We start from the raw sequence: 12500 nt of genomic DNA, 5'->3' as shown, positions 1-12500 counted from the left end.
TTGATATAGAACCAGTTTTACTAGCAATAGTACTAATAATTCTAATAGTATTAGTATTAATACTAGTAAAAAACAACACTAGTACTATTAATATTAATAGAATTAAAATGACTAGTAATACCAGTACCAGTATTTCTAGCTCAAGTACTATTACTTCTCATTGAATAACTGGTTTAATTTTTATTACAAATACTGGTGTTGACAGTATTAGTTTACAAATAGTCCTATTAGTACTATTACTAGTATCAACGGTACCAATTTTACTGATATTTATATGACTATGCTATTACTAGTACTCATATTGATATTACTTGTACTGGAACCACTGGTAGTACCTGTTCTTTTGCTACCTGTGATAACAAAATACTACCAGTATTACTGGTACTAAATTTGGTACCTTTTAGTGCTAATTCAACTTGTGTTAGCAGAATTAGTGATTTTAGTAATATTATTACTATTATTGCTAGAAAATCTAGTATGATCACTATTACTATTATTACTAATACTTTTATTACTATTTTACTTGTACTAATATTACCAGTATCACTAGTGCTAGTATTACTACCAGTACTATCAATATGCTGTGTCTTGCTGCATTGCCTCTGACCCAGGGCAGTGGGCGGGATACAGGTATGACCCGTCATCCATGAGAAGCTAAGATAACAAAGAGGAAAGGGTTGTGGATGGGAGTGGAATGGGTGGGAGTGGAATGGGTGGGAGTGGGTACTTGTTTTTTGACTTGGCTACTTCCCTTGTAAGGGAATAAAAGCCCTTGTTATATTAATACTACACTAGTATTATTAGGACTTGTATTACTAGTACCACTAGAATATTAGTAATACTACTAATCAAATACTATCATTACAAGTGCTGTACTAATATCAATAGTAGTAGTATTACTAGTTTTACTAGTGTTATTAGCACTGATATAAATAATATTACTAGTATTAATATTACTTGCGCTAGTACTATAAGAAGTACTATTAGGATTACTAGTGGTAGGAATATTTGTGTTACTAGTATTGCTACTATTTCTTATTTCAACTCTCAGTAGTAGGCGTTACGCTTGTCAGTGGTCTCAGCATATTTCTCCATCTGGCTCTATCATGGAAGGCCCCTTCCTCTCTCGGAGTTTCGATGTTGGGCAAGTCATGTCTGCTGCTGAGGGCTTCTTCAACATTTTCTTTCCATCTCTTTCTCGGTCTTCCTCGTGACCTTCTTCTGCCAGGTATCCACTCCCAGCATCCCCTTACAATTCTTTCTTCTTCCATCCTTTCTAAATGTCCCATCCATCATAACTGGACAGCATCTATTTTGCATAGTATGAAACAGACGCCAATGTTTTTCCTTATATCTTCGTTCTTTAGTTTATCTCTCCTTGTCCTTTTAAATATGGTTCCCAGTGGTCTCGTTTCCGTTGCCTGAATCCTGCTCTTGTCTACGTTTGTCATCATCCAATTCTCTGAACCATTTGTTAGGCGTAGGTGTTAAGACAGTATTGAAAATAATTTTTTTCCCTTCTAAAGATACATTTTTTTATTTTATTATTGGACAAAGAGCTCCAACACTCGCACTAAATTAATTTATTCTTTCTGAAGTATCCCTCTTATTTCCGCCCTCCTTACTAACTACACTTCCAAGATATCTAAAGACGTTTGTATTTTTTTACCATCTTATTTCCTATGGTGGGGCTGAACTCTTGTTCTTCCCTTCTGCTAACGGTTAGTATTTCTGTCTTTTCTACATTCATTTTCATGTCTTTCCTTATAAAGCACTAGTACTATAAGAATTACTTGTATTAGGATTTTTAGTGCTAGGAGTATTTGTGTTACTAGTATTGCTACTACTATTACTAGTATAATTAGAACTAGAATTAGAAAACTCTGGTACTAATGATACTAGTTTGGCCAGGTTTAACACCACTGGCATTATTACCAGTATCATTTAGCATCAGTACTAGTAGTAATACTATCAGTACTAATGTTGCTAGTGCTACCATTAATTATATTAACGGTATTATTAAAATTATCGCCAGTAAAATCTTGTATGCTACTATTGATATTAGTGCTTGTAAGTAATACAAAATTCTTATGTGGTGCGTGCTGACTTAACCCATTCAACTCCGATGACAAGATGTCTTGTCATTTGGTCAAATAAAACAAAAAATCATAAAACACCAAAATGTTTGATCAAACACCAGAAAAATATGACGTCAGTCCTCGCTTCGCTGCGAGCGAAGCGAGGATTGACGTCATATTTTTCTGGTGTTTGATCAAACATTTTGGTGTTTTATGATTTTTTGTTTTATTTGACCAAATGACAAGACATCTTGTCATCGGAGTTTAATGGGTTAAGGTGGCAGTACACTAGACATTTCTTGCTTGCATGCTACGTGATTTTGTTTCTTCGTTCGCGTAGAAACGACTTCGATTACTTTTGTTTTTCAAAATTCCAAATGTTAAATTACTCTTGCCTTATATAGTGAGAAGCTGAAGGACGAACTAAGAGAAGTTAAACCTATACAAATGTCAGTAACATTTTTCGGAAGTATTGAAAGCAAGTAGCATGCTAGCGAGAAAAGCCTAGTGTTCCGCCACCTAGGCAGAGTAATGGGAGGCGACTTGAATATTGTATGTGGGTGGGCGTACACACACCGTAGATTTATGTTTGAGTGTTATTTCTCTAGTAGATTTGGGAGATCGTTTCCTAGAGCCATGGCACTGTTCAGCAATTTGCAAATTTTGGAGAAGACCTTGTCACGCACGAGGGAAAAATCTGGAGGGTCTTCAGAAGTCACTGCTTCGTGGTTCCTTACAACAGATGGGGGTTGGTCACGCTACTGACAATCCATCTTTTCTTTTTAATTTGCGTTTAGTGCTCAGGTAAAGGAATTGCTAATTGAATAATTTTCCTAAACGTCTCACAACTAGAGAGAAGCGCAGCCATTCACTGACCGATCCGTTCTTCAGGTTGCATTGAAGACGGCGAGATGTATCCGTGCCACAGCCAGTATCCTCTGTTGTCTTCCGATCACGAAACCTGCCACGTCCGCAAGTGCTGCGATGGAGTCATCGAGACGCACCACGAACCGGGCTGTGAGTCGTGCACGAGTTGTTTGACAGAGCTCTCCGCTGTGATAAAATGTTTTCTCTTTTTCTTTTGAGACTGTCACCAATGTCTTCGATCGGTCAACGCCCACCTGTATCATTCATCTGACATAAAGTACACACACTCGGCAATTCATGTGTTGGGTAGTGTGAATAAGATTTACATTATTTTTTAGCTGTTTATATACCTTGTTGAATTTAAGTGATACTTTCTACAAATTGATGTGTAAGATAATTTTGGATAAGGCCCAGAACTAGAGTAGACAAACAGCTTGTATACTGAGTGATCAAGTACGAGTTGTTTTCTAATTAGAAATAGTACGTGGATTATGGTTCTAATTTCGTTTCCTCTCTAGGCTGCTTCGACAACGGCAAGGTGTATAAACCGGATCAGTTTATAGGTTACACTTCCGACAACTGCCAGAAGAAAATGTGTCGAGAAGGAGTCGTCGTAGAGGAGGACAGTGGTAGATGTGAGTTTTCTTTGTTTATGTCACTACGCGCGCCCCTCCGGGCCTCGGCCCTACCATGAGGAGGTCGCTGCGATTTGTCCAAAGGCATTTCCCGAGCTCAAGTTCGTTAGAAGCTTCCTCTGCTCTGATTGAAAAAAAAAAAAGTTCATCTAGTATAGAGATAGAAAAATCAATCTTGGGTCAATCTTATAGAGATTGAGAATCAATCAATCAATCTTGGGTCAATCTTATAGAGAAAAATCAATCTTGGGTCAATCGTATAGAGATAGAAAAATCAATCTTATGTCAGAGAGGAGAATTTTTTTGCAGTCACATTTCTTCACCAGACTTCCACCCCATTTTGACACAACAAGACAGACTACATATCACCCGTGTCCATTCGGCAGGTTGCCGTGTGAACGGTGTGTACTATAAGAGCTACGACATCGTCGAGCAGGACATCGAGCAGTGCATCCTCAAAATCTGCATCGGGAGGACCGTCGTGGACCGTTCGCTTGATCACTGCCCTTGTAAGTCTCTTTGCCTAGAGCAGTGATTCTTAACCCCTGGGTCGCGACCCAAATTTGGGTCGCCAAGCCATTTTATTGGGTCGCTAAGGGTTTGCAGAAAGTAATTATTTTCCCACTACAAATATATCATAATTATATACTGTAATGATTAAAATACATGATGCCTAGTTTTAGGATTCTAAGCAGACCATGATTAAATAAAGAATAAATAAAACCCGCTTTTAAAAGCATAATCATATTACTTATAAAGACAATTCGTATATCTATGTAGGCTTGGGTCGCGATGCTTGATTTGTGCAAGATTTTGGGTCGCTGCCAAAAAAGGTTAAGAACCACTGTATTAGAACGAACGGGGTACACACCTACGGGGAATTCTGTAAACAGTGGCTAACGCGTCAAGGGAGCTCAGACAGTCTCCGGTATCAGTTAGACGGGTGTCCACTTTTGTAAGAATCATCTCACTTCCTCTGCCTTCTTGTGGTTGGTGAATGCAACCCACAGGAGAAACATGGTCATTGACAACAGATACCTTATCCTTCATGAATTATAAAAAAGCGCCTTTAGCATCCAACCGTCGCGGATAGCTTGGATCACTATTACCACATTACAACTTACTAAAGGGGTTATCACACTAAACTCCCACCGGTACCGCCCACCTCCATAACTTTTTCCGCCGTGAAATCACCATGTCAAACTATTTTGTTTTCTCAATAATTTTACATAGAATGTCATTTCATATGTTGGAGGATTTTTTTCCTTTAGTACATCCGATTACTTCCCGAAAACCGCGGGCTGCAAATCTGCTCGAAAGGTTGGAGGAAAAATAATCCAGTGTGATAACACTTAAAACACGTATGTCCTTAGTTCCAGGTTCTGTACGTACAGACATACTACTCATTGCAGGTTGCATCTACAACAACGTCCTCTACACAAACGGCTCAACGATCATCCCGAGTCCATGCCAGACGCTGGTGTGCGAGGATGGGAGCTGGGTTGCTTGCTGCAGGCCAAATAGATGTGAGTTGCACTCACGGTTCTTCGACCACCTCCAGATGTCCTTGTCCAAACCATTATACCGTGTCCATTCTCAACGGCTCCTCACTACTTCCTAGCTTATACCCAAACCTGCTTTCCGTTTTTTACTTTTGTCAGGTCACTACTGCTACGTGGGTTCCCACTTCCGGACCTTCGATGGAGTAGCTTACCATTACAACCCCAGCTGTAACTATACCTTGGTGCAGAGATATTACTATAGTTATAATAGTTACTACTCTATTAGTCTGTCCTTCAAGAGATGCTCTGTCCCCTTCAACAACGTCCTGACGTGCCCTGACGTACTTACCATTAAACACAACTACAACGTAGCTATCACCCTTGCCCCAGGAGGAGTAATAACGGTAAGGAACCTGCGGGACAAAATAGTAGTTTGTATATATTTGTGTGCCCCGTTGGCGCACTTTTGACTAAAAATGGCCTGTGAAGTCTCCCGTGTGAAATAGAACTATATTTGTCCAGGTCAACGGGAATCCAGTAACATCCCTGCCTTACACTGGCAACGACAACAATGGTCTCTTCATCTACGAAACAGGATCGGCCTTCAACGTCATCACTTTCTATGGCCTTGTGGTGAGTGGTTACCATGCATCTCCTACTTGGGCACAAATCCCAGGATGCCGCTGATGTCAAACCTTCTCATTTGATCAAAGAATAAGAAAGTCACTTGACGCACACTGAAATGGTAGTGTTGACTTTTCTAGGGTTTCGGGAATCACTCTTGTTACTGTTGATCACCTCGATATGCCAGAAATGAAATAAAGGGAGGTTTAATGCCTTTGTCCGATGAAGCACCTCAAAAAATTAAGTTCTAACAATATATGGTTCTAATTTCATGGGGGTAGGTCCCCGGCTTGAAAGGATCTATGGATCTCATCTCAAGTTCTTGAGTAGAACATCCTTGTTAACTCTGTCTCCACCGTTCCCTTCTCTGGTTCCCTTTCACCACTCTGTGTTGTCGTCTCTATGTGTCGTCTTTCGTGTGTTTACTTTCTTATAGAACGTCTTTCACTTTCTTTGTTACGTGTGATTAGTCACTATTTTCATTTATAAATTGTTTCAGTTATTATTACTCTGTCTAAGAGAGGGGAATTAAACGGAGCTTGATTTTCTTTCTTTCCATCCCTTGGTTCTATGAGTTACACCAAGGGACTCCCGTCCAGAATCCTCAATCCATTTGCTAGGGCAACTCTGCAATGACGTCATGATTTCTTTAATCCAATGATCTTTGGTTTTATATTTAAGATCCTCCCCTAAGGGCGTGATTTTACTCTTTTGAACCAATTTAATTTTCTACTTCACCCTTTCTTCAATCAGAAAGGCTGTTACAAACCCTATAAGCAATACTACTTACTCAAGCAAGCTCGAAATCAATGCACACCTGACTTAGTTTACATATTGTTACATCAGCATAAAATGAACATTATACAGCAATGAAATCGTGTCCCCGGCGGATGTTTGTAAACATTAAGGCGGGGAGCGAGCTTGTGTAATATCTTCGCCTACGAACTGTTGTTTATCAAACATCCAACTCATAAAAATGAAACTCTCGCCACCTACTTACACCCTCTATCTACCTCACTTGTCTACCTTTATCTACGAGCCTCTTACGATCCTATGTCCTCCTCCTCTAGGTTGAGTACGGCAAAGACTATAACCCCAATGTGCGTATCCTAACCCCGACCTACAACTACAACCGGCTCTACGGACTCTGTGGCGCCTTCAACGGGAACTCTTATCGTGACCTGCAACTGCGTTCATCCTACACTCACAGTACCTCTATCAGTAGCTTCATCAACAGCTGGGAGGTAGGTCTCTGTTCGTGAAGAAAGAAATCAGACGTTACGTTCAGTCAAGGCCCTTCTGTTGCCGTCACAGATTTTATTCTTTCCTCAAGCACATGAGTCCTAAGCCCTCGCTCCTCATGTCTCTCCTATTCTCCCTTATCCATGTCCCGCTCGTAGTCTTCGGCTAGGCAGTACCGGAGTGATACATCTTTTGAGCCCTTTCTTCATGTCCGCAGACCAAGGAGTCCAGTTGCATTCCGGGTGATTTCAGCGGCACAACCTGCACTACGATCCGCAATGATGAGATGGTCGCGATCAGGACGTGGTGCAACGATCTCTTTGTGAGTACTCCATACATTTTCACTAGGATGTTTCTGTCAAGAAAACCTTAAAAGTATCCTGTGCACGAGTATTGGGAACGAATCCATTCACTCGTGAAATGTGGATGCATACCAGAAAAACGTACACAATCCGATATTCAAGAAAGCTCACGCAACCACAGCCATGTGCGCACACACACACACACACACACACACACACACACACACACACACACACACACACACACACACACACACACACACACACACACACATACACATACACACTCACATTACACGACTCGGTGGCGCAGTTGGTAGAGCGCTGAACTGCCACCATAGTGGCCCGTAGTTCTTGGTTCGAATCCTGCCCAGGGCCGAAATTATTTCGGTACCGCTGCGCTTCGGGTCGTTACTCTGACTCTCGTGGGCGGGGAGTTGGGTGTGTGTGTGTGTGTGCAAGGTCATAGCATTACCCATAGATCGGACCTACGAGCTCTGAGCTCTCTTCCAGGAGGGAAATAGCTGTCGATCACGAGTCCAACACGTGATCCAAAGACAAAAGACCAAGTGAATACACACACACACACACACATACACAAGCGAATGGGTCGTTAAAGAAACGACAATAGTTGGAAATTATACACCAGGAATATTGGTAATATCTGTCGATCATGAATGGAGCACATGATCCAAAATCAAGTGAAACTCTTACACACGCGCGCGCGCACACACACACACACACACACACACACACACACACACACACACACACACACACACACACACACACACACGCACGCAATTAATCAATAGAGAGCGACGTTAATTAGAGGAGATGACACACCAGTTTCATAGGAGTTCCTGCTATTTGAAGATCACGATGCTATTCAATTTGTAAAATTACAGTGTACTTTGAGGAGGAAGGCGTGGTTTCTATTTTGATATTCTAGTCGGGACTGTAGAACCAAGGGGGTTATCAATGTAGTTAAGAAAGACCCAGACAAGATAAACGAATTTAGAGGTCACCATTCCGTCACTCGGAACAGCTGAGGTCAAACTGATCCTTTGTTTTCTGTGAACGTTTAGGACGACCACACGTGCCTGAATGCTACCTTGGACGAGAACGACTTCAAAACCGCCTGCACCAACTATATGTGTTCCTGTCTCCCGTGCATGGAGTCGAGGTGTAAAACCTACATCATCTCAAAATATTTTATCGATTGCACCCGCCTTTGCGGAAGGATCAACCTTGGTAAGCAGATGATCTTGAAGAATGTAAAAAAGTCTTGACAAATTAAGTTTAAATGAAAAACCTGTGTTATTGTTAGGTCTTATCATTCATCTTGGTTAAGATTTTTAGGCAACAGTTGTGACAAATAGAAGTACTCAGGTTTCTCTTATTTGTGACCCTTGAACCATTTATGAATACATCTCGTCCTCGACCATAGTACACTTTGATATATCATTTCACAAATAATGGTTCATACAGTTCTCTTTCATTGAGAATAGGCTTCTACTTCTGGTCGCAATGATGCTAATAGTGAATTTTATCTCACATTTAGATTGATTTATTTATTCACTGTTTTATACTGTTTGTATCTATTTCAAGATTCCATGCCCAAAAGACAACAGACTACAACTACAAGCGGGACGTCACAAGAAATGTACACAACTACTGTACAATCGACCACCACTTCAACAATGATTCCATCTACAACCACGATACCAGAGGTGTACACGACGACTGGACAATCGACCACCACTTCAACAATGACTCCATCTACATCCACGATACAAGAAGAGTACTCGACCACCACTTCAACAATGACTCCATCTACAAGCACGATACAACAAGAGTACTCGACCACCACTTCAACAATGACTCCATCTACAAGCACGATACAAGAAGAGTACTCGACCACCACTTCAACAATGACTCCATCTACAAGCACGATACAACAAGAGTACTCGACCACCACTTCAACAATGACTCCATCTACATCCACGATACAACAAGAGTACTCGACCACCACTTCAACAATGACTCCATCTACATCCACGATACAACAAGAGTACTCGACCACCACTTCAACAATGACTCCATCTACATCCACGATACAACAAGAGTACTCGACCACCACTTCAACAATGACTCCATCTACATCCACGATACAAGAAGAGTACTCGACCACCACTTCAACAATGACTCCATCTACAAGCACGATACAACAAGAGTACTCGACCACCACTTCAACAATGACTCCATCTACATCCACGATACAAGAAGAGTACTCGACCACCACTTCAACAATGACTCCATCTACAAGCACGATACAACAAGAGTACTCGACCACCACTTCAACAATGACTCCATCTACAAGCACGATACAACAAGAGTACTCGACCACCACTTCAACAATGACTCCATCTACATCCACGATACAAGAAGAGTACTCGACCACCACTTCAACAATGACTCCATCTACAAGCACGATACAACAAGAGTACTCGACCACCACTTCAACAATGACTCCATCTACAAGCACGATACAACAAGAGTACTCGACCACCACTTCAACAATGACTCCATCTACATCCACGATACAACAAGAGTACTCGACCACCACTTCAACAATGACTCCATCTACAAGCACGATACAACAAGAGTACTCGACCACCACTTCAACAATGACTCCATCTACAAGCACGATACAACAAGAGTACTCGACCACCACTTCAACAATGACTCCATCTACATCCACGATACAAGAAGAGTACTCGACCACCACTTCAACAATGACTCCATCTACAAGCACGATACAACAAGAGTACTCGACCACCACTTCAACAATGACTCCATCTACAACCACGATACAAGAAGAGAATTCGACCACCACTTCAACAATGACTCCATCTACATCCACGATACAAGAAGAGTACTCGACCACCACTTCAACAATGACTCCATCTACAAGCACGATACAACAAGAGTACTCGACCACCACTTCAACAATGACTCCATCTACAAGCACGATACAACAAGAGTACTCGACTACTGGACAATCGACCACCACTTCAACAATGACTCCATCTACATCCACGATACAACAAGAGTACTCGACCACCACTTCAACAATGACTCCATCTACAAGCACGATACAACAAGAGTACTCGACCACCACTTCAACAATGACTCCATCTACAAGCACGATACAACAAGAGTACTCGACTACTGGACAATCGACCACTACTTCAGCAATGACTCCATCTACATCCACGATACAAGAAGAGTACTCGACCACCACTTCAACAATGACTCCATCTACAAGCACGATACAAGAAGAGTACTCGACCAACACTTCAACAATGACTCCATCTACAAGCACGATACAACAAGAGTACTCGACTACTGGACAATCGACCACTACTTCAACAATGACTCCATCTACATCCACGATACAAGAAGAGTACTCGACCACCACTTCAACAATGACTCCATCTACAAGCACGATACAACAAGAGTACTCGACCACCACTTCAACAATGACTCCATCTACAAGCACGATACAACAAGAGTACTCGACTACTGGACAATCGACCACTACTTCAACAATGACTCCATCTACAACCACGATACAAGAAGAGTACTCGACTACTGGACAATCGACCACCACTTCAACAATGACTCCATCTACAACCACAATCCCAGAAGAGTACTCGACTACTGGACAATCGACCACCGTTTAAACAATGACTCCATCTACAGCCACGATACCAGAAGAGTGCACGACTACTGTACATTCGACCACCACTTCAACAATGACTCCATCTACAACCATGATATATGAAGTGTACATGACAACTGGACAATCGACCACCACTTCAACAATACCTCAAATGACAACCACGATACCAGAAGAGTTCATGACTACTGGACAACCGACCACAACTTGACAACTTGAAGAGCCCCTCCACCTTTAACCACGATAAGAGAAATGTACACGACTACTGGACAACCGAACACCACGTCAAGCTCTTGCGTAATGTATACAACGATGACAACAACACCTCCATCCACAGCTACGACTAAATAAGAATCCGAGACTACCACGAAGACGACTATCACTTGAAGCCAATCATCATTAGTCACTATATGCACAAACGATGGTACGACTGAAAGTAGTTCAATTGCATCAACACCATCTTCATCTTGAGCCACGAAAAAGAGGAGTCCACTACTACTGGGAAAATTACTACTACTTTATGATCTTCAGGCACGACATGCACAGGATAATACTGCTAAAGTTCAGCAGTTCAACTGTTGCAATAACACCATTTGCAGCTACGGCATAAGAAAAATCCACGACTACTTAGAAGACCGTCACCATTTTAAGTTTAGATTTATCATGATCAGGCAACGAGACACTAAGAATAGCTCGGCAATGTCATCGGCACCTATGTCTTCATTCACGACACAACAAGATCCAGTTACTACTGAAAGCGTAAGTCCCACTTAAGGTTTAGTTTCATCACGAGCGACACAAAGGAGACTTCTGTTGGAAGCACTTCGACGGTGTCAACAACACCACCATCTACAGCCACGGGACAAGAAAAAGGAAAGTCCACTATTTGTTGGAAGACGACTACCATATCAAAATTCAGTTCATCATCTTCACATTCTTAAGTTCAACAGTCAGTAACACTTCCATCTTGTGATAAGATACAAGAGAAGTCAGCTACTACAGGGAGTACAGCTATATTTCCACAATATGGAAAAATTTTATGACCTCAAATTAAAAAGCAAAAAGAGACCACCAGCACAGAGTACGATTCCCTACCCCACCCCCATTGTAAGCCCAAGTCCATCTCCTTCAAACACGAGACACAAAGTACTCTGCTCATATCTGTTTAGCTTTACAATCTTAGCTGCGGCAACAGGAGGTGGGGAATCGCTCTGGTGTTTAACACACTTGCACCACATACATGCCAGATGCATCGATTTCCCCCACGATGAGCGGAGAAGGCTGAAACGGCTTCGATGTCATCAAGTCCAACTCCACTTCACCACCTTCAACTGCGACACAAGAAGAGTCCGTCGCACGCACGCACGCACGCACACACACGCTGTGGTAGAGTTCCCGGCTGCCACTACGGCGGTCCGGGTTCCAATTCCAGTATCGCCGCGCTGCGAGTCGTTACTCCAACTCTCGCGGGCAGGGAGTTGGTTGTGTGTGTGTACATGTAAGGT

The 12500-nt window shown here is 41.9% G+C and overlaps 1 protein-coding gene across 1 annotated transcript in view; it reads left to right on the top strand.

Annotated features, from left to right (window-relative positions):
* LOC143020524 (uncharacterized) overlaps positions 1-12500 on the top strand; it is a 24477-nt gene that overhangs the window by 10832 nt on the left and 1145 nt on the right. The window contains exons 8-17 of the mRNA XM_076176954.1: positions 2970-3095; positions 3464-3580; positions 3967-4089; positions 4993-5106; positions 5242-5486; positions 5605-5715; positions 6777-6950; positions 7166-7270; positions 8339-8504; positions 8862-12500. The exon at positions 8862-12500 is cut by the window's right edge and continues 1145 nt beyond it. Coding sequence (XP_076033069.1) covers positions 2970-3095; positions 3464-3580; positions 3967-4089; positions 4993-5106; positions 5242-5486; positions 5605-5715; positions 6777-6950; positions 7166-7270; positions 8339-8504; positions 8862-10999 — 3419 coding nt within the window. The 3' untranslated portion in view covers positions 11000-12500. The remainder of the gene's footprint in view (positions 1-2969; positions 3096-3463; positions 3581-3966; positions 4090-4992; positions 5107-5241; positions 5487-5604; positions 5716-6776; positions 6951-7165; positions 7271-8338; positions 8505-8861) is intronic.

Source organism: Oratosquilla oratoria, chromosome 40, assembly GCF_046742065.1.
Source record: "Oratosquilla oratoria isolate Oo_2021 chromosome 40, ASM4674206v1, whole genome shotgun sequence".
NCBI classification, from domain to species: domain Eukaryota; kingdom Metazoa; phylum Arthropoda; class Malacostraca; order Stomatopoda; family Squillidae; genus Oratosquilla; species Oratosquilla oratoria.
The sequence above is the reverse complement of the archived record's forward strand: the minus strand, read 5'-3'. Positions and strand labels throughout refer to the sequence as shown.